Source organism: Triplophysa dalaica, chromosome 14 (genome assembly GCF_015846415.1).
Source record: "Triplophysa dalaica isolate WHDGS20190420 chromosome 14, ASM1584641v1, whole genome shotgun sequence".
NCBI lineage: Eukaryota > Metazoa > Chordata > Actinopteri > Cypriniformes > Nemacheilidae > Triplophysa > Triplophysa dalaica.
In genome coordinates, this window is record NC_079555.1 from 12593872 (window position 1) to 12612621 (window position 18750).

Sequence of the window (18750 nt, forward strand, 5' to 3'; positions counted from 1 at the left end):
GTGCTCTCTTGGCAGGTCATGCTCCGCGGAGAATGGGGACTTTATCCCCATGCTGTCCAGCTCATTTGGGTGCAGTTTACCCAAAGTTTTCTCTTTACCAGAGAATCCATGTTTGCGCAGCACGCATTTTCACTGTTAAACGAATATATATATATATATATTGTTGCATGAGCAAAGAATGGTTACAGCGGTTGCGCTAATTGCATTCGCTGCTTCATCTGTTTTCGTCTTGTTTGCGTTATTTGGGCAATCAGTTTAGTTTGCTTATTCAGTCGTTGTGAAGACAGAGATAATTTAAAGGGGTGATATGACACTGCTGGAACGAACTTTATCGTTTGTTTCGATGTTATACAATGTGTATGCATGATTTGTGGTTAAGGTACCGTAATTCCACATGTCATGCCTGCCGAGGTAGCCAAAACAGTTTGGCACAAATCCGGTAGGCCAAAAAGAAAACATAACTCTGCAGTTGCGGTTGCCAGACCTCGAAACACAACGAGAGTGATCCGACGTTATACACCAATGGGCCTGTGTGGTGCCAAATGATGTTAACACACCTCTCATTTTAGGTGACAGTCAAGAACATGAACCTCGTATCTGTCCAAAGTGGATCGAGGATGCTTCAAGTAAGATCATCAGATGCCCCCCCCCTTTGTCCCTGGTAAAATCCAACATTTATCGAGGCAGGAACGGAAACGAAGTCTTATTGTTTTACACTTGGTATTCTCAGTCTATCCTGATGGCAGGAGTTGGTACTTCAAAATGGTGTAGTGTATTTCGGGGAACTATGAGTTTGATCACAGTAAAATACAGATAATTAATGATGATAAACTATACCTATTTTATACACTTTTTTTAGGATTCAGCAGACCTAATAATAGCGACAAACTAGATTCACTCGTCCACCAAGTGATCAGCAGATCGTATATCAAATCTAAGAAATATTACTTTACGGGCCTTGGAAATATAACACTCTTACTGTAGTACACATACCGCTCCAGAAATTATAACGAAATCAAGCAGTTTAAGTGACGTTAATACGTGATAAAGAGTCACAGCAACAATTCGATTGTAGATAACAAATGCGGGTTTATTGACTATACTAAAATGAGAAACATAACAACTAACTAGATATAACGTAACATGAAACATAAAACCAGTAAAGAAAGGTAAGAGATTAACGAACAAAAGGGTGGCAGTATTACAAACAGCTATTCACATCTGCATGAACCATCGAGGAAAATCTCCTAGTAAAAGTGGTTACGGCTTAAACGCAGCTGTTTAGAATATCGTTTCTATACTTGCATTGGTTCCTTTGATGCCAGGATTATAAGTACATTTGCCTGAAGTTTGTACAAGAATGAAAATATAAACAGAATACAACTAAACACATATGCTTTTGAGGTTATTGGCGAGGCCGAATAACATGGGGACAAACATATAATGTGAAGATATAGAGGTATATCCATTTAGACCATTCTTTTTGTGATTAAGGGAAAAGATAGACAATTTTAAGAGGAGATGAAAACATAGGCCACACTCCTTTTAGGCCATATGGTCTATCGTCCTTTTAAGTCAAAGGGAGGTGTTAGAAACTATCCTGACCAAATGTTTGATGCTTAAGAGAGGGCAGTTGGAGCAGACTTGCTGGCGCCGGTAAGACCCCTGCTGAGAGGTCAGGGTGTTTTACGATGCCCCAAATGGTCACCTTTGGTCTGGCCAGATCCTACAATGGGAAGTCCGGAATCTGTACTGATATTTCTTTCTCATCATCGCCTGTCACATAAAGCCTGCATGGTCTCATATTGTTTTATTCCATTGATGTTCATGGTTTATTCGCGGACAAAAGTAAATAATCTTTCATTGGAAAGAAAGTTCCAAACCAGGCCGCGATCCCGTAACGATTAAGACTTTCAAGAAAGGATTACGAACCTTAGACATTAAATGCATTCCATATATGACATTGTATACCAGCAGCCTTAATTCAAGTATCATGATGACATTAAGTATATTTAGCATCTTCTATACACTCGTAACCTAAAGCCTAAGTACTCATGACAGGACTTCAGTGTGGAAGTCATTCTCGACAAATTCCTTGATGGAATTAATTCACATATTTAGTTAATTAGCCTCCGAGTTTTGGAAAAATTAAAGCAGAAGTTAAACCCTCAAGGCTCAGCAAACTCAAGACACTATCTATATTTTTCATGGATATACTTCTGGTGTCGTATATTTTCCACATATACACTGCAAAACGTTCTTTCACTTAAGTATCACGGTATTATGAAGCTTCACCCACGATCCGGTGAGTTTGTGTTCATCTCATCTTAAGTATTTCATGCATTAACTGGTGGTGGTGGCGTCTCGTTTTCTCATTCTTACACTTCGTCCACGTTCATTATCAGTCACTAGCCTCTGGAGAAACGGTCCACAACCGTGAGGACCACGGTGTTACCATTGGAACAGGGAAGGTCGGTGACAAAATCAATGGCAATGTGTGACCAACGGCGGGTGGGGATGGGCAAAGGACAAAGCAGACCAGTGGGAGGGCTGTTGTGCGTTTTGCATTGAGCAGATGTGGAGGAGGCCGACACAAACTGTTTGACATCCTTGACCATGGATGGCCACCAGAAACGTTGGCGAATTGCTGCCAACGTTCCCCGATTTCCTGGATGGCAGACTAATCTGGATGAATGACCCCACCTAAGAACTTCTGTAAGCATCATGGCCGGCACCAACAATTGACCCCCTGGACACTCTGCTGGCACTTGTACCCCTTGACGTTCGATACCCCAAAAGAGAGCCCCGACCACCAACCCTTCGGGAAGGATGGCATCAGACGTGGACTCCCTCTCTGTGGGTTCGAACACACGAGACAAAGCATCGGGTTTGATGTTTTTGGAACCCGGCCGGTACGAGACGGTGAAGTTGAAATGGCCAAAGAAGAGCGCCCAGTGGGCCTGTCGCGAGCTCAACCTCTTGGCCTAACGGATTTATTCCAGGTTTTTTTGATCCGTCCAGACCAAGAAAGGCCGCGATGCCCCCTCCAGCCAGTGGGGCCACTCACCCAGAGCCAGTCTTAACGCTAACAGTTCTCGGTTGCCAATATCGTAGTTACGCTCAGCAGGGCTAAGGCGGTGGGAGAACGGATGCACGGATGCACCTTCCCATCACTGGGGATCGCTGAGATAAGACTATACCTACCCCGATATCAAATGCGTCAACCTCGACAATAAACTGGAGTGCAGGATCTGGAACGGACAGAACAGGTGCAGAGACAAAACGGGACTTGAGTAAGTCAAAGGCTACCTGAGCGTCCTGGCTCCACCTGAACGGTTCCTTGGTGGAGGTCAACGCGGTGAGAGGTCTGGCCACTTGACCAAAATTCCTGATGAATCGGTAATAAAAGTTCACGAAACCCAGGAAGCGTTGCAATGCTTTGCGGTAGTCGGGGATGGTCCATTCAGCGACAGCCTTAATCTTGGCGGGATCCGCCTTGATTCCCTTCAAAGAGATAATGTGGTCAACGAACGTAACCGACTCGGCATGGAACTCGCACTTCTCCGCCTTGACAAAGAGTTGATTCTCGAGGAGACGCTGGAGAACCCGTCTAACGTGCTGGCTGTGCACCTGGAGAGAGGGAGAGAATATAAGTATGTCATCCAGATATACAAAGACAAAATTGTTGATCATGTCGCCCAGAACGCTATTGACCAGGTTCTGGAAGACCGCCGGTGCATTGGTTAGACCAAAAGGAAGAACCTGATACTTAAAATGTCCCATAGGTGTATTAAAGGCGGTCTTCCACTCATCTCCCTCCCAGATACGGACAAGGTGGTAGGCGTTGTGGAGGTCTAATTTAGTGAAAACCCGGGTCCCCTGCAAAAGTTCAAAGGCAGACAACATAAGGGGCAATGGATACTTGTTCTTGACAGTAATGTCGCTCAAACCTCGAAAGTCTATACAGGGATGCAGGGACCCGTCCTTCTTCTGTACGAAGAAGAAACCCGCACCGGCAGGGGAGGAGGAGGGATGAATGAGTCCAGCAAGGAGAGCTTCTTGAATGTATTTGTCCATGGCCTCTCCATTCCTGTCCATGTTATTCCGGTCAAGACAGGGAGTATAGGAGGCCCTTAGGTGGAGAGGTGCCTGGCAGGAGATCAATGACTTGCAGAACACACTCCCCAGATCGCCATACTCCGCAGGAACGCCGGATAAGTCAGTGGGTTGAACCTGCGGCACACAAGACAATGAGACAGGAGACGAGGCAGGACCAAAAAACAAGACACATGACAAGACTGGCTCCAGGCCAACACAGAGCATATTTCCCAGTCTACGTGAGGATTGTGCTGTACTAACCACGGATGTCCCAGAATTATCTGGTTCAAAGGGGAATCTAGGATGTACAGCACAATCTTCTCATAATGGTTACCGGAAGAAAAAAACTTACACAGGAGGTTATTGGGTTATTGTGTTAAGGGGACTGCCCGAGAACGACTGTGCCTCCATCGGTTTGTCGAGAGGAATAGTGGGGATACCCCAGTCCCGGGCGGTGGAAGAGTCGATGAAGTTGCCCTCTGCTCCTGAGTCGATCAAGGCGTGTCCGGTGTGAGAGACCCCTTGGAAGATTAACTTGATAGGCAGTTGGGAACGGCAGGAGGGAGAGATTGAACAAGGAATTGCACCCTGTTAAAGGACACTGGAGAGCGAATTTTCCCGGCTTGCTGCAATACAAGCATACCCCATGCTTCAGACGTAGCTGCTTCTTTTGAGGAGTGAGTCGGAGGCGTCCCAATTGCATGGGTTCCGGAGAGAGAGTGATGGTTGGAGTAGTGGAATGTGTCTGCACATGCTGGGGCTGCTGGAAGGTGAGGGTCCTTCTACGAGTCTGTCGGAGATGGAGACGACTCTCAATGCGCAAGATCAAATTTATCAGTGATTCAAGATCGGCTAGGAGGTTCAGGGCCGCTAGTGCATCAGCAACTGCCGGTTTGAGCCCCCTTAAGAAGCGGGCGCAATGTCGTTCCAGTCACATGCTGCAGCGAGGGTTCTCAAGCGAATGCCCAAATCTGTTACCGATCCCTCCTGTGTCAAACGAGAGTGTAGAGCAGCTGCTTCCTCCCCTCTTACCGAGCGGTCAAAAAGTTTCTCCATCTCTTTACGAAATCCCTCGAAGGAGGTGCAGAACGGAGCCTTGGCTCCCCATTCTCTAGCCCGGCCAGACAACAGGGTGAGGACATAAGCCACCTTGGTCTCCTCTGCCGCACAGCGTTGAGGTTGAAGAGCAAGAACTAAAGCACATTGAGAAAGGAAGGCTTGACAAGAACTGGGGTCTCCATCGTAGATAGGATGGTTTCTGGTATAAGGTTCTGGTTCGTGGCGACCGTGACTTTGTTCGGATGCTCCCGTCTGGAGGTGTGCCACACGAGTGCTCAGGTCCGCCATCTGGGTATTCAGGGAGGTGATCTCCCGCGCTGTGGCGTGAAGTTGCTGTGATTGTGGTCCTAGCATCACCCCCTGCTGAGAGAGGGCAGCGCGGAGTGGATCGACACCCGCTGACTCCATGTTGGTCAGATTGTTCTGTTAGGGATTACTCTGGAGTCAGGTGCGGGATGCAAAAATCTTTTTAATGCAACAATACTTGGTAGGGCAATAACAATGTCAATGAACAAGAGTCAAGATTACACAGTCATTGATCACAATGGGTACCCACAAGATTCAGACTAGGGCTCGAGCGCTCGGCCATAAGACCAGGGCAGAATTTTTATCAGCAAGGTTCAGTCTCACAGAGTGGAAAACGTTACAAAGGAACTCACAGTTCATATGACGTCAACCCCATGGAGAATGACTGTTCTGCTTCTCTTAAGTTTGTGCGTAGTAGTCCCCTAGAAAGGCGTTGTTGGAGAACAATCTCTAGTCTCTCAAAAAAGCCGTGAACCAGTGTCCGAATTTCCAAGGACAAAGGTTGTTCCGCCTCTCTGTTGTCCGTGTCTGCAAGATTCCGAAGAAGAATCCGTGACTACTCCACAACCTCGAATAGCATCGACAGCAGGAGAGAGAGGAGCACTGGTCCGGAGGAATCGGGTTCAGCAAACCCCGGTGTACTGTTATGACAAACCCGGAAGCCGAGATTTAGGAGGAGCCTCACAGGACACGAACCGAGGAGATGAGGTCGTCTGGGCAGCTGTGGAGATATGGGGAACACCCTGCAGGACACAAACAGCAATGGAGCCTGGACAGGACAAAGGTGCACACTCAAAATTACATAGCCCAAACAGATTGACTAGGCAAGAGTCTTCACAGGGTAAAGGAGAAAATCCTGAGCATAGAATCCAAAGCAAGAGTTATGTTTCCAAGGAAAGGGTTAAATATTTCTAGGCAAGAGTTGTATATTCCAAGGCAAGGGTTTCATATTCCAAGGCAAGAGTCCTACATTCCAAGGCAAGAGTCCATTATTCCAAGGCAAGAGTCCATTATTCCAAGGCAAGAGTCCATTATTCCAAGGCAAGAGTCCATTATTCAAAGGCAAGAGTCCATTATTCAAAGGCAAGAGTCCATTATTCAAAGGCAAGAGTCCATTATTCCAAGGCAAGTGTTATAAATTCCAAGGCAAGTGTTATAAATTCCAAGGCAAGTGTTATAAATTCCAAGGCAAGAGATCATATCCTAAGGCAAGAGTTAAGTTCACGACCAGTAGTCATGAAACTAGGCAAGCTAACGATCTGACAAAGTGTGCTGGTTTCAGAGGGGTTTAAGAAGTGGGTGAATTAAGCGTACAGTGAAATCAGGTGAGTAGAATGAACGAAACGAGAATCAGGTTTGTTAAAGGAAAGTGGAAAACAAGGGGGCGGAGTAACCACAGACTCCGAACGCAGGGTGGTTAATACTCTCCCATGCGTTCGACAAAAACACAACAGACAGGACAGAACAAAACAAGTGAGGTTCAGACCCGAACCCTGACAACCCCTCTTTCAAGGATTGTCATTTCACATACCCTGAACGTGCCAAGATTACTAAACCATTGTTCCCTCAGACGTTCTTCCTTTGGTTCACGAGTTCACCTGAGCAGATAATGAAGATAGCAGGAGTAGTAAAAGTATGCGTGTTTGGCGTGCTGTCCGGGGAGCAGGTTCCGAGCTCGCCGATTCCATCCGATCCCGGTACGCTCCCGCCCCCCAATAGGGGCGAGTGCGCCGAGCTCGGAAACGGCCGAACCCAGAACTCACCCCCGGAGTTCTGCTATCGACAAGAGCTCAAGTGGAGGAGCCGGGGAGGTGGTGGGATGTGTAATCCTTGAGAGATGTCTGCAGGTAAGAATCTTTGTCTATTTATGTGCTGGTTCGCTTGAGCTGATTGGGTAGAGACTATGATTGCTGATTGCGAACCAGCCGGTCTTAATTATATGCCCTGGCTTCTCCCGAACTTTGTTAATCTATAGTCATCCATTAACATCATTAGTTGAAATTAGACCGACTTAGTGTCACACCGTAGAACACAGGTTCTAGACATGATACACACGCATCACGAACAAGCAACAGTGTTTGGGGGAGGAGAGAAGTTTTCGCAGCAGTCTCAGCAAAACGTAGGCGGGGACTATGTATAGTGACGTAGATACGCAGGTGAACTATACCACGTCTCGTTGGTGTGATTCAGAGTTGTCTCCCATTTTTACAACCAAATATCTTTGTTATTTATTCACCGTCAGACTTACAACTTGGCAGACAGCTTACTTTCAAGCACGGCAACAGAACAGACTGCATGAAATGTCATTTTCATGATCTGATGCTACGTACTCTTTAACATGCGGAAAAAAACAAAGCTCATCAACAGTTTAAAAGTAGCCCAATTCCACGGGAAAATGGCAGACTTCACATCACCGGTTCACAGACCGCCTTGCTCTGTTGCAATATGATGGACGATCAATGTACTGTTTTGCTGCCTATAGAAACAGCTGCTAATGTTGCCTCTTGTTCTATAATCTATGACACAAAGAAATTTGACAAGCCAGGTAATGTTGTAATCACTAAGACTCATAGAAAATTACAGCCAAGACAGAACGCAGTGTTGGTGTCGATTCACCTCAATGCAGAGAAATGTCCTGTGTTTGAGCAGAATCATATTGTTATGTGTCCATTTTTTGTAACAAACGTACTCGGTTACTAACGTAACCTCGGTTCCCTGAGATACTGGAACGAGTACTGCGTAGCAGGACGCTATGGGAAAACTCCTTTTTCTCCGATGACTGAAGCTTTACAATAACGCAGTGGATTCGTCTAAGCGGCTGCGAGTAGGTTCCTCCGAGAGGACCACTGTAAACCCAGCTCTTCCACAGCCTTAGCAAGGCTCTAGGCGCGGGTTCACTGTGCTCTACAGACGGAGAGGGGGCGGGGTCAAAAACTGAGCCCGATAGCTCCTCCCCGTCTGAAGCCTCTAATGACATGCGGTCGTCTTCCTCGAATTCGCTTCCGCCAAACGAGACCACGTCACCGGCGGATGCCGGTGGCCGCAGCTCCGCCTGAGAGAAACGAACCGGTGAAATTTCTCTCTGTGGAGAAGGCGAAGCACACCGAGGGGACGTGAGCCCACACTTCCCCGAGGGCTTAGTTCCTCTACCCCGCTGCTTCATTACCGCAGGGTGAAGTGGCAGGGATCGAGGAGCGGAATCCCTCTCTGAAAATAAAGCTATCCGCGATACTCATGCTCTCACAGTGAGGGCATTCCGTCTCTCTGGGTGTGTTTTGAGCGTGGAAAACTCCCAAGCATGAGACGCACTCGCCGTGACCGTCAGCGGCGTGGAGGTGGACCTCACACGAGTGACAGGTACGGCCCGGCATTTGCAACAACGCCGCAGGAAATTTGCTCGGAAAATTTGCCTTTTAGAGCTCTTTGCCGGATAGCAGCAGGGAAAAGGATACAGCGCTGCCGAAGCAAGCGGAATCGCTGAGCAGAGGGGTCCAATCCGCTGCAAGGCTCTTTCGATGGCAAAGCTATCAGTCCGGGTAGCAAGGTAGAAGTCGTCGCTGAAGGAGAAGAGATCTGAGGACCCTACGGCAATTTGTCTGCTTATATAGCCATTAGCCCCGCCCCTTTTGGCGGGCGCCATCGCCATAGGTCCGTGCAGCTTCGCTGCCATTGGCGTAAAGTTTTACTTTACACGCACCAATGGCCGTGTAGTATTCACTGCGTTATTGTAAAGCTTCAGTCATCGGAGAAAAAGGAGTTTTCCCATAGCGTCCTGCTATGCAGTACGAGTGAAGTATTGATAGGGAACCAATGCTTTGTGTGGAATTTGAGACATGATGAGTAAGCATCTTGAACCTGTATGTCTTCAGTGTATGTTTCAGACAACATAAATACTACAGTATTATATTTTATGTGAAAATGTACAAACCATATTTAAGTATTATTCTGTATTATTTACTATTACTATTATTCCTGTAAAGGTCTCTGAAGAGATCATAGTAAACTATTGCTTTGCATCACTCCTATTAAATCATGCAAATAGTGCACATACTTTTTTTAACTGTAAAGGTGTGAGTTTGTATTTATTTTTATTGTCTCTCAAATCATAAGTATTTTATTTATTCCTTGAAAATGCAGATTCATTTTGTAAATAGGGTAAAATCACTGTTTATACTGTTGTTCCATTATAAGCCATTAGCAGGTACAGACTTGATACTTGATAGACGTGGAAAATGTATACTATTATATGGGGAAATAATTGCATCAAGGTTAATAGTTGCATGTTGTTTTATTTTCAGTAGGACTTAATTTATGCTTTTCCCATCATATGTTGTTTTGTATTTTGTTCAGGTTTAAACAGGATGATGTAGCATTTAGGGGCAAATATGCAAAATAGTAAACCAAAGCTTGAGGCTGAAATGGCAAATATCTCGACAGCTACAGTAAATTTTCCAGGAGAACTGACATAAGCTGGAATAAATGTGATCCACACAGCACAGAATATGAGCATACTGAATGTGATGAATTTAGCTTCATTGAAGTTATCAGGCAGTGTCCGAGCCAGAAAGGCCAGAATGAAGCACAAGAGAGCCAGTACACCAATATAACCCAGTACAGCCCAGAAACCTACAATAGACCCCAGACTGCACTCAAGAATGATCTTCTCTTTATAATATTTCATATTTTTGTATGGAAAAGGAGGAGATATTGTTAGCCAAAGCACACAAATAAGAACCTGTATAAGTGTAAATGCAAGAACACTGAATCTCTGTTGTACCGGCCCAAACCATTTCATGACGTTACTTCCTGGAAGTGTGGCCTTGAAGGCCATTAACACAACTATTGTTTTACCCAGAACACAGGAGATACAGAGTACAAAAGTGATCCCAAACGCTGTGTGACGTAACATACAGGACCACTCAGTGGGGCGACCAATGAAAGTAAGTGAACAGAGAAAACACAGAGTCAATGAGAAGAGCAGCAGGAAGCTCAGCTCTGAGTTGTTGGCTTTCACTATGGGGGTGTCCTTCTTACTGTAAAACAGAACTGTGACCAGAACAGTTATTCCTACTCCAAACAGTGAGAAAAAGACCAACACTATACCCATAACTTCTGTGAATGACAGAAACTCTACAGTCTTTAACACACATTTATTTTTTTCAGCATTAGACCAGTATTCCCCTGGACACTGCATGCAGTTATTTGAATCTGGAAAGAAAGTTGTGATCACTATAGTGAGAGACAAAATCAATTAATTCATTATTGAACTCCTTTGCTAAGAAACTGCATCCTGAACAGCAGAAGGAGAACACAAAAAGAGCAACTAACCAGTTTTCTTTGAATCTTTGATTTGGGCTGAGGTTTACCTGTCTCATTACTGATTTCTCCATCTGCACACGGAATACAGTCATAACAGCAGACAGGTCTTCCTTTCTGTACAGCCTTCCTAGTGCCTGGAGGGCAACTCTCACTGCACACAGACCTTGGCTTCTACATGAGAAAATGTATTTAAAATAATTCAACAAATATATGATGTGAGTTATACCTTATTTGTTCCTTTAAATAAATTAAATTACCTTCAGCCGTCCTCCAGCCCATATGATTTTTTCAGTGTTAAGCACAAAGCGCTGGTCAGGGGGCAGTGAGGCATCATAGTAACCTACTGCTTTAAACTGAATCGATCCATTTTTGTCTTGTTGCCAGTTCACAACTTCATACTGCGCTATTGTTGACCCAGTGTTGTCAAACCACACACGATCTCCAAACTTAACTGTGAAATTGATCGTTTTCAAAGCCCCAATCACCTAGCGAAAACAAAACTGAGTTATCACTGAGGCATTACAACCCGCTGTTTAAAATAACGGGGCCCTTTTAACTCTAGAACCGCCATAGGGGGTAAAATTTACCCTTGGACATTTTTCTAATGTACTTAACAGATTTTCAATAAAATATCCATTGAATTATACTAAAACTGTGTTATTTACAATCCCCTGTTGTTAAACATAGTTTAGATAAAACTAGATTAAAAAGACATTCAGAGCTATGAGCGTCGTCTGGTCAAATTTACCTTTCCTTTATTTTTTACGATTACCTCATGTTTTGTTCTCTTGTCCGATTTATAAGTGATATAACTGAACAACTGAATAATTATTTAGGTGAAACTGTGCACTTGAATTTGTCGTTGTATCATTTGTTATATCACAAAGAAAAATGATTTTCTTTGAAAAGTTTTTTTTTTACTTTAGCTTTGAGCATAAAACAACGGCACAAAAGCCTATATGATGACTAATAATAATAGTTGTATGTCTCTAGACATTGTTTTGCGACAACAGTCACTTAAATCTGTGACTTCACACATTTTATTGCCATATCTAAACAATATTCATGCGCACAGGTTAATTTTACCTGCTGGCGGTTTTAGGTATACAGCGAACTCTGGCGGTCTAGTGTTAAATCTGTCTAGCTTATTTTACCTGCTCTGGTGGTATTGTCAGGTTTTTTTCACAACCTTCTTGTTTTTTGCATTTGAGTAGACTGTGTAGTGCATAAGCCACAGCATACACTGCCTTGTAGATGTTGCTTGGATAACGTTGTTCTGGCACATCTTCATTGTAATTTTTATACACAAGTAGATCTTGATATCTGCTGCAATGTACTTCATATTGAGATCCATTCATGTATCTCTGTGAGCAAGGAATAACTGTGTCCCAGAATGCTTTTGTAACATAATCTGCAAAACCGTCAATATTGACTTTTCTTACTGCAAACCCTAGTGACCCTCCCAGGACACGAAAACTGTATGGAGCAATCATACTACTTGAAGTCATCCATGCCTCTACGCCAATAATTTGGAGGCCTGTAATGTTCTGAATATTTAACTGTTCAAGTAGACTATACATCTCAAAACTAGTCATAAATGCAACAACCACTTTTGTTGTGCCATGTTTTACTGTTTCTACTACTTTTTTTAATTTTTCAGGATCTGTTCGCAAAAATTTTACAGAGTACTCTACACAAATTCCTTCCTCCTGGGCTGTATTCAGAAATATGGCCATTCCATAATTTCCATAATCATTGTCACTGTTCACAGCTCCAACCCAAGACCAGCCAAAATATTTGACTATGTATGCAAGTGCTCTGCTCTGGTGATAATCACTTGCAATAGTTCTAAAGAACGAGGGGAATTCTTTCCTATTACTGAGACATTCACATGTGGCTGAAGGACTTATCTGAAAAAGAAAGTACATAAAAGCACATATAATTTACAAACAGTTTATTGATTATGTCAATCTTTTGCAGCCATTTCCTCTTACCACTGGGATTTTAAAAGGTCCTGTGGTTCTGGAGAGAATCACTGAGGCAGAGGACTGTGGTTCCCCTATAATAGCATTTGTAAAATAATGTCCATTGCATTTGTAACCTTCTGCAATTTCTTGTCCATTCATCAATGCCATAATTGCACTCATAGAAGACAGTCTTGAACCACAGCTATCATAGATTCTGTAGCCAATAGAAATATTTGGGAGCAACAAATTACTTCTGTTGATCTCATCGATCGCAAAAATCATAGTTTGAGCCCCACGGAAATCTTGTAGGTTTACACTGTAAAAACATTAAATCATTTTGGTGACAAAAGCTTCATAAAAAACACTTTTGTATACATGAGATTTACAAATAGTTCATTCTTAAACATAATTTTCCAGGTGTTTGGACACTTTTCTTTAATAAAAGTATGTATTTTTTTATAAAATTATATATGATTATTTTCTATAACAAGTTTCCTTGTTAAGTCTGTTTGCATTAATAATTATTGTATCTTAAATATTTTTCAATGAAACAAACCTGGAGCATGTTAGAAACTTAGGTTTTTCCGTAAACTCAAATGAAGGCAATGTTAATTTACTGTGGATTGCAAAAATTGCACCAATACTTATGTCTCCTTCCATGGACAGCAGCGGGTATGTTGGGTCTCCCATCATTCGGCAAAGAGTATATTTAGCAAATGCGTCAGGGTATTGGAAAAGCAGGAGTGTGTGGAGAAAGATAAGCATCCCGAAGATTGTACTCACCTGCAGCCAAATGCAGTTGAGCTGATACAGTATATGGACCTTTATAGACAAATATTATGGATGGATGGTTAAGAACGTAGCAAGTGACCTCATGGGGCAGGACATTAATCAGGTGTTTAGAAGGAAAGATTCAATGGATTCCTCCTCGTGAGACAGACAAAAATTCCACATACCTGCATTTGGATGGATGTTAGTATTTTGAAAAACCTTTATTTTCACTGCTGCATATTATAAAACACCAACATGTTTCGGCCCATAAGGGTGCAGTTCAATAACAGAAAGTTGCTTAAGAGGTACACCTGTGTCTATACTGTACTTTTATCGACAATAAATGTCTATTAAGAGAAAAAAAACACAGTTGTTGCCAAAAGTGAATTCTGGAGGGCATTGTAAAAAATGTCGCCTCAGGTTACATGTTTGTACAATAATTGCTTTTACCATAATTAAAATTTCCTTTTGGTAATATCACATGTATTTTGTATCAACATTAGGAAATTTTAAATCTGAGTCTGATTTTGTAATCATATTACCATGTATTATACCATTGCTAACCTCATTTGTAAATCGCTTTGGATAAAAGCGTCTGCTAAATGATTAAATATAAATGTATAGTAATACATTGTTGTAAAATGTACTTTTTGCAGTACACTCAGATTTATTAGATGTATTATCTAATATCTAATAAAGCCTTCTCTTTGTTGAATTGTTGTAAAATATAATCCAGGTTTTACAGTTTAGATACCTTTAGTCTGGTTGAGTTTGATGTTTAATTCATTGGATGTGTAATTAAGAAATACTCTCTACATGCCAAACATGGACATGATATTTATTCTGCTAAACAATTGATTTGTGCCATTTCAGAAGTGCCCATAACTGACACTACAAGAGCCCTCGTGATCTGGGACTATAATCTGTGTAGCGACACTCAAATGCGAGTCTGCACTAAATGTGGGTTTTTTATGTTGTTTTGGACGCACCTGTTATATTTGCCTGCAGATATACATGCCACTGAAGCCTTAACATCTGGCACTTTTTCAGGTTCAAAGTCTTTAAGCTTTGTTTCTACGGGGAATTTGGTTGCTAAATCAGATTAGGAAACATGATTATACTTTATATGATATAATTTGGCACAGTTACATTTAACCATTTAATGATGTTTAATAGTATGGAAAATCATCTCATGTCAAGGTAGTTAGCTAGCCAAATTGAGACACATGTACGTCCTTATCCTGAAGCAGAACTTTTCATGCAGTTTAACAACTTGTTGAGCTATTGGCTGATAAACAAATATGTTTATTTTGAAAACATGCCATGTTTATTTTCAACATCTTTATTAACAAAAAATTATTACAATTATAATATTATTATTTTATTTCAGCTGGGGTTGTTAAGAGATTTTATTGTCATTTAATTTCTAATTACTTTGAATGTTTTTTTTTGTATTTTACAATGCATTGAAACAATGAAAGCTACCGCAATTTCCATATAGTCATGTTATTTATTTCTCAGTAGGATTTTTTTTGTGTTTTTCCCAACAAATGTTGTTTTGAATTTTGTTCATGCTTAAACAGTATGATGTAACATTTCGGTGCAAATATGCAGAATAATAAACCAAAGCTTGAAGCCAAAATGGCAAATATCTCGACAGCTACAGTAAATTTTCCAGGAGAACTGACATAAGCTGGAATAAATGTGATCCACACAGCACAGAATATGAGCATACTGAATGTGATGTATTTAGCTTCATTGAAATTATCAGGCAGTGTCCGAGCCAGAAAAGCCAGAATGAAGCACAAGAGAGCCAGTAGGCCTATATAACCCAGTACAGCCCAGAAACCTACAATAGAACCCAGACTGCACTCAAGAATGATCTTCTCTTTATAATATTTCATATTTTTATAGGGAAAAGGAGGAGATATTGTTAGCCAAAGCACACAGATGAGAACCTGTATAAGTGTAAAGGCAAGAACACTGAGTCTCTGTTGTACAGGCCCAAACCATTTCATGACATTACTTCCTGGAAGTGTGGCCTTGAAGGCCATTAACACAACTATTGTTTTCCCCAGAACACAAGATATACAGAGGACAAAAGTGATCCCAAACGCTGTGTGACGTAACATACAGGACCACTCAGTGGGGCGACCAATGAAAGTAAGTGAACAGAGAAAACACAGAGTCAATGAGAAGAGCAGCAGGAAGCTCAGCTCTGAGTTGTTGGCTTTCACTATGGGGGTGTCCTTCTTACTGTAAAACAGAACTGTGACCAGAACAGTTATTCCTACACCAAACAGTGAGAAAAAAAACAGCACTATACCCATAACTTCTGTGAATGACAGAAACTCTACAGCCTTTAACACACATTTATTTTTTTCAGCATTAGACCAGTATTCCCCTGGACACTGCATGCAGTTATTTGAATCTGGAAAGAAAGTTGTAGATCACTACAGTTAGAGACAAAATGAAAATTGTTTCATGTATTTACTCCTTGCTAAGAAACTGCATTCCAAAGAGTAGAAGGAGAACACAAAAAGAGCAGCTAACAAGTTTTCTTTGAATCTTTGATTTGGGCTGAAGTTTACCTGTCTCATTACTGATTTCTCCATCTGCACATGGAATACAGTCATAACAGCAGACAGGTCTTCCTTTCTGTACAGCCTTCCTAGTGCCTGGAGGACAACTCTCACTGCACACAGACCTTGGCTTCTACATGAAAAAAGTGGCATTGTGATAATGATAATAATGAACACAATTTGTCAATATTTTTCATAACACTTTATTCTACTTAACTGTGTTGATGCATGAAACAATGCAATACGAACTATTGTAAGGTAATGTGTTGTACAAATACTGCTTCTGGTCAGAAAATGTATTGAAAGATTATGTTACATAAACTTATTATAAATTCATTTTGACACAGTTCATTGCCCTCTTTTTGCCTGCCTAATGATGCTCCTTGCCATTGCCTTGCTTGGATAAACTCAATTGAGATGTCATTGAACTTGAAAAATGCCCTTGTGTCCAATGTCAGTTAATATCATAATGTACCTCTAGCTGTCCTCCAGCCCAGACGATGTTTTCAGTGTAAAGCACAAAGCGCTGGTCAGGGGGCAGTGAGGCATCATAGTAACCCACTGCTTTAAACTGAATTGATCCATCAGAGTCCTGCTGCCAGTTCACAACTTCATACTGGGCTACTGCACCACCAGTGCTGTCAAACCACACACGATCTCCAAATTTAACTGTAAAATTTACCATTTTCAGAGCATCAACAACCTAGTGAAAAGAAATAATTTGAATGGGACATTTTGCCACTATAAGACTGAAAAATGACATTTTTTCTTTACCTGTATAGCTAACTGTTTTACCTGCTGTGGTTGTATTGTCAGGCCCTTCTCACAACCTTCTTTTTCTTTGCAATTGAGCAGACTGTGTAGTGCATAAGACACAGCATACACTGCTTTGTAGACATTACTTGAATATCTATGTTCAGGCACATCTTCATTGTAATTTTGAAACACAAGAAGATCCTGATATTTGTTGCAGTTTAAATGACCTTGAGTTGAATGTTTATCTTTCTGCGAGCATGGTAAAGCTGTCTCCCAGAATGCATTAACAACATAATCTGAAAATCCTTCAATATCAATTTTTCTTACGGAAAAACCCAGTGATCCTCCAAGGACACGAAAGCTGTTTGGAGTGATCAATTTCTCTGCTGTTATCCATGCTTCCACACCAATCATTTGGAGGCCTGTTATGTTCTGAATATTTAACTGCTCAAGTAGAATGTTCATCTCAAAACTGGTAAGAAACGCAACTATGACTTTAGCAGTGCTTTGTTTTATTATGTCTACTGCTTTCTGGAGTTTTTCAGGCTCTGTTCGGTAGAATTTTACAGAGTACTCAATGCATATGCCCTCCTCCTGGGCTGTATTAAGAAATATGGCCATTCCATTGTTTCCATAGTCATTGTCAGTGTTCACAGCTCCAACCCAAGACCAGCCAAAGTGTTTGACTATGTATGCAAGTGCTCTGCTCTGGTGATAATCACTAGCAATAGTTCTGAAGAATGATGGGTAAGCTTTCCTATTACTGAGACACTCACATGTTGCTGAGTGACTTATCTAAACAAAGAGAACCAGATGAAATTGTAACAATAATTTGTCTGCAAATTGTGTCAAACTTTTGCTGCTTTTGCCTCTTACCACTGGAATTTTAAAAGGTCCCGTTGCTCTGGACAGAATCACTGTGGCAGAAGACTCTGATTCTCCAATGATAGCATGTACAGGTATAAGCGCCTGTCCATTGCATTTATCCCCCACTTCCAACTCCTGTCCATTCATTAAAGCCATTGTTGAATTCATAGAAGTCAGTCGTGATCCACAGGTGTCATATATTCTGTAGCCAATAGAAACATTTGGTAACAAAGTTTCACTTTTGTTTATCTCCTCAATGGCAAAAGTCATGATCTGAGCCATCCGAAAATCTCTTAGATTCACGCTGTGAACACATTAAACCATTTGGCTAAATAGCAACAATACTAAACAATATAAATGTATTATTATTAATCTGTTCAATTGCTCTACATTTCCAATGTAACACACCTGGTGCATGATAGAAGTTGAGGTTTCTCTGTGAACTCAAATGAAGACAATGTTTCTATACTGTGTATTGAAAAAAGGGCACCAATATTTATGTCTCCATCCTTGGACAGCAGTGGGTATTTCGGGTCTTCCATCATTCGGCAAACAGTGTTTTCTCCATTTGCCTGAAGTTGATGAAAAAGTAGGTATGTGTGAAGAAAGATCAGCATTCCAAAGGCTCAAATGAAGCTCCAAAATGATGTTGAACATATTCAGTCCAAGCATTTTTATAGACATAATTTACATGGATGAATGATTACATGGATAATATAAGCAGTGACCTCACAGGGTAGAACCTGAGGAGGGTCAATAAGGGGTAGATAAGAGGTTTTCTTATAGTCTCAAACACAAAATGCATTCTGAGAAACTAAATTTCTAACTGAATAATTATTTTTTTTGGCCAGTCTACACTCTTAAAAAATAAAGGTGCTTGAAAGGTTCTTCACATGCAGCGATGCCAAAGAAGAACCGTTTTTGGTTCCACAAAGAACCTGTCACAGTCACCAGCTGGAGTGCCCTGTCAAATCCACTAGAGGGCACTCCCCTCATCACCCTTTGACTGTCATTGCAAACTACAT

At 41.8% G+C, this 18750-nt stretch overlaps 3 protein-coding genes across 3 annotated transcripts in view; 1 reads left to right on the forward strand and 2 right to left on the reverse strand.

Moving 5' to 3' along the window:
- Nucleotides 1–18750, forward strand: part of LOC130435844 (uncharacterized) — a 476195-nt gene that overhangs the window by 146715 nt on the left and 310730 nt on the right. The gene's annotated exons all lie outside the window — the stretch shown is intronic.
- LOC130435838 (extracellular calcium-sensing receptor-like) lies at nt 9773–13548 on the reverse strand. The gene is made up of 6 exons (XM_056766687.1): nt 13306–13548; nt 12777–13065; nt 11937–12692; nt 11040–11267; nt 10830–10953; nt 9773–10671 (listed from the first exon to the last, which is right to left on the reverse strand). Exons 1-6 carry the CDS (start codon nt 13512–13514, stop codon nt 9773–9775), a joined length of 2505 nt encoding a protein of 834 aa, XP_056622665.1. The 5' UTR covers nt 13515–13548.
- On the reverse strand, nt 15038–18342 carry LOC130435821 (extracellular calcium-sensing receptor-like). The gene is made up of 6 exons (XM_056766673.1): nt 18134–18342; nt 17735–18029; nt 16898–17653; nt 16578–16805; nt 16112–16235; nt 15038–15951 (listed from the first exon to the last, which is right to left on the reverse strand). The coding sequence occupies exons 1-6, from the start codon at nt 18340–18342 to the stop codon at nt 15038–15040; spliced, it is 2526 nt and encodes an 841-aa protein (XP_056622651.1).

Bases quoted from the DNA above. Each gene is read 5' to 3' on its own strand.
- LOC130435838 (XM_056766687.1), bottom strand. From the start codon at position 13,514: ATGCTTATCTTTCTCCACACACTCCTGCTTTTCCAATACCCTGACGCA. The intron at 12,693-12,776 runs GTAAGAGGAAAT...TTTCTTTTTCAG, and splicing joins GACCTTTTAAAATCCCAGTG to ATAAGTCCTTCAGCCACATG. The intron at 11,268-11,936 runs GTAAAATAAGCT...TGTTTTCGCTAG, and splicing joins TGACAATACCACCAGAGCAG to GTGATTGGGGCTTTGAAAAC.
- LOC130435821 (XM_056766673.1), bottom strand. From the start codon at position 18,342: ATGCTGATCTTTCTTCACACATACCTACTTTTTCATCAACTTCAGGCA. The intron at 18,030-18,133 runs GTGTGTTACATT...ATGTGTTCACAG, and splicing joins CAACTTCTATCATGCACCAG to CGTGAATCTAAGAGATTTTC. The intron at 16,236-16,577 runs GTACATTATGAT...TTTTTCATGTAG, and splicing joins GGGCTGGAGGACAGCTAGAG to AAGCCAAGGTCTGTGTGCAG.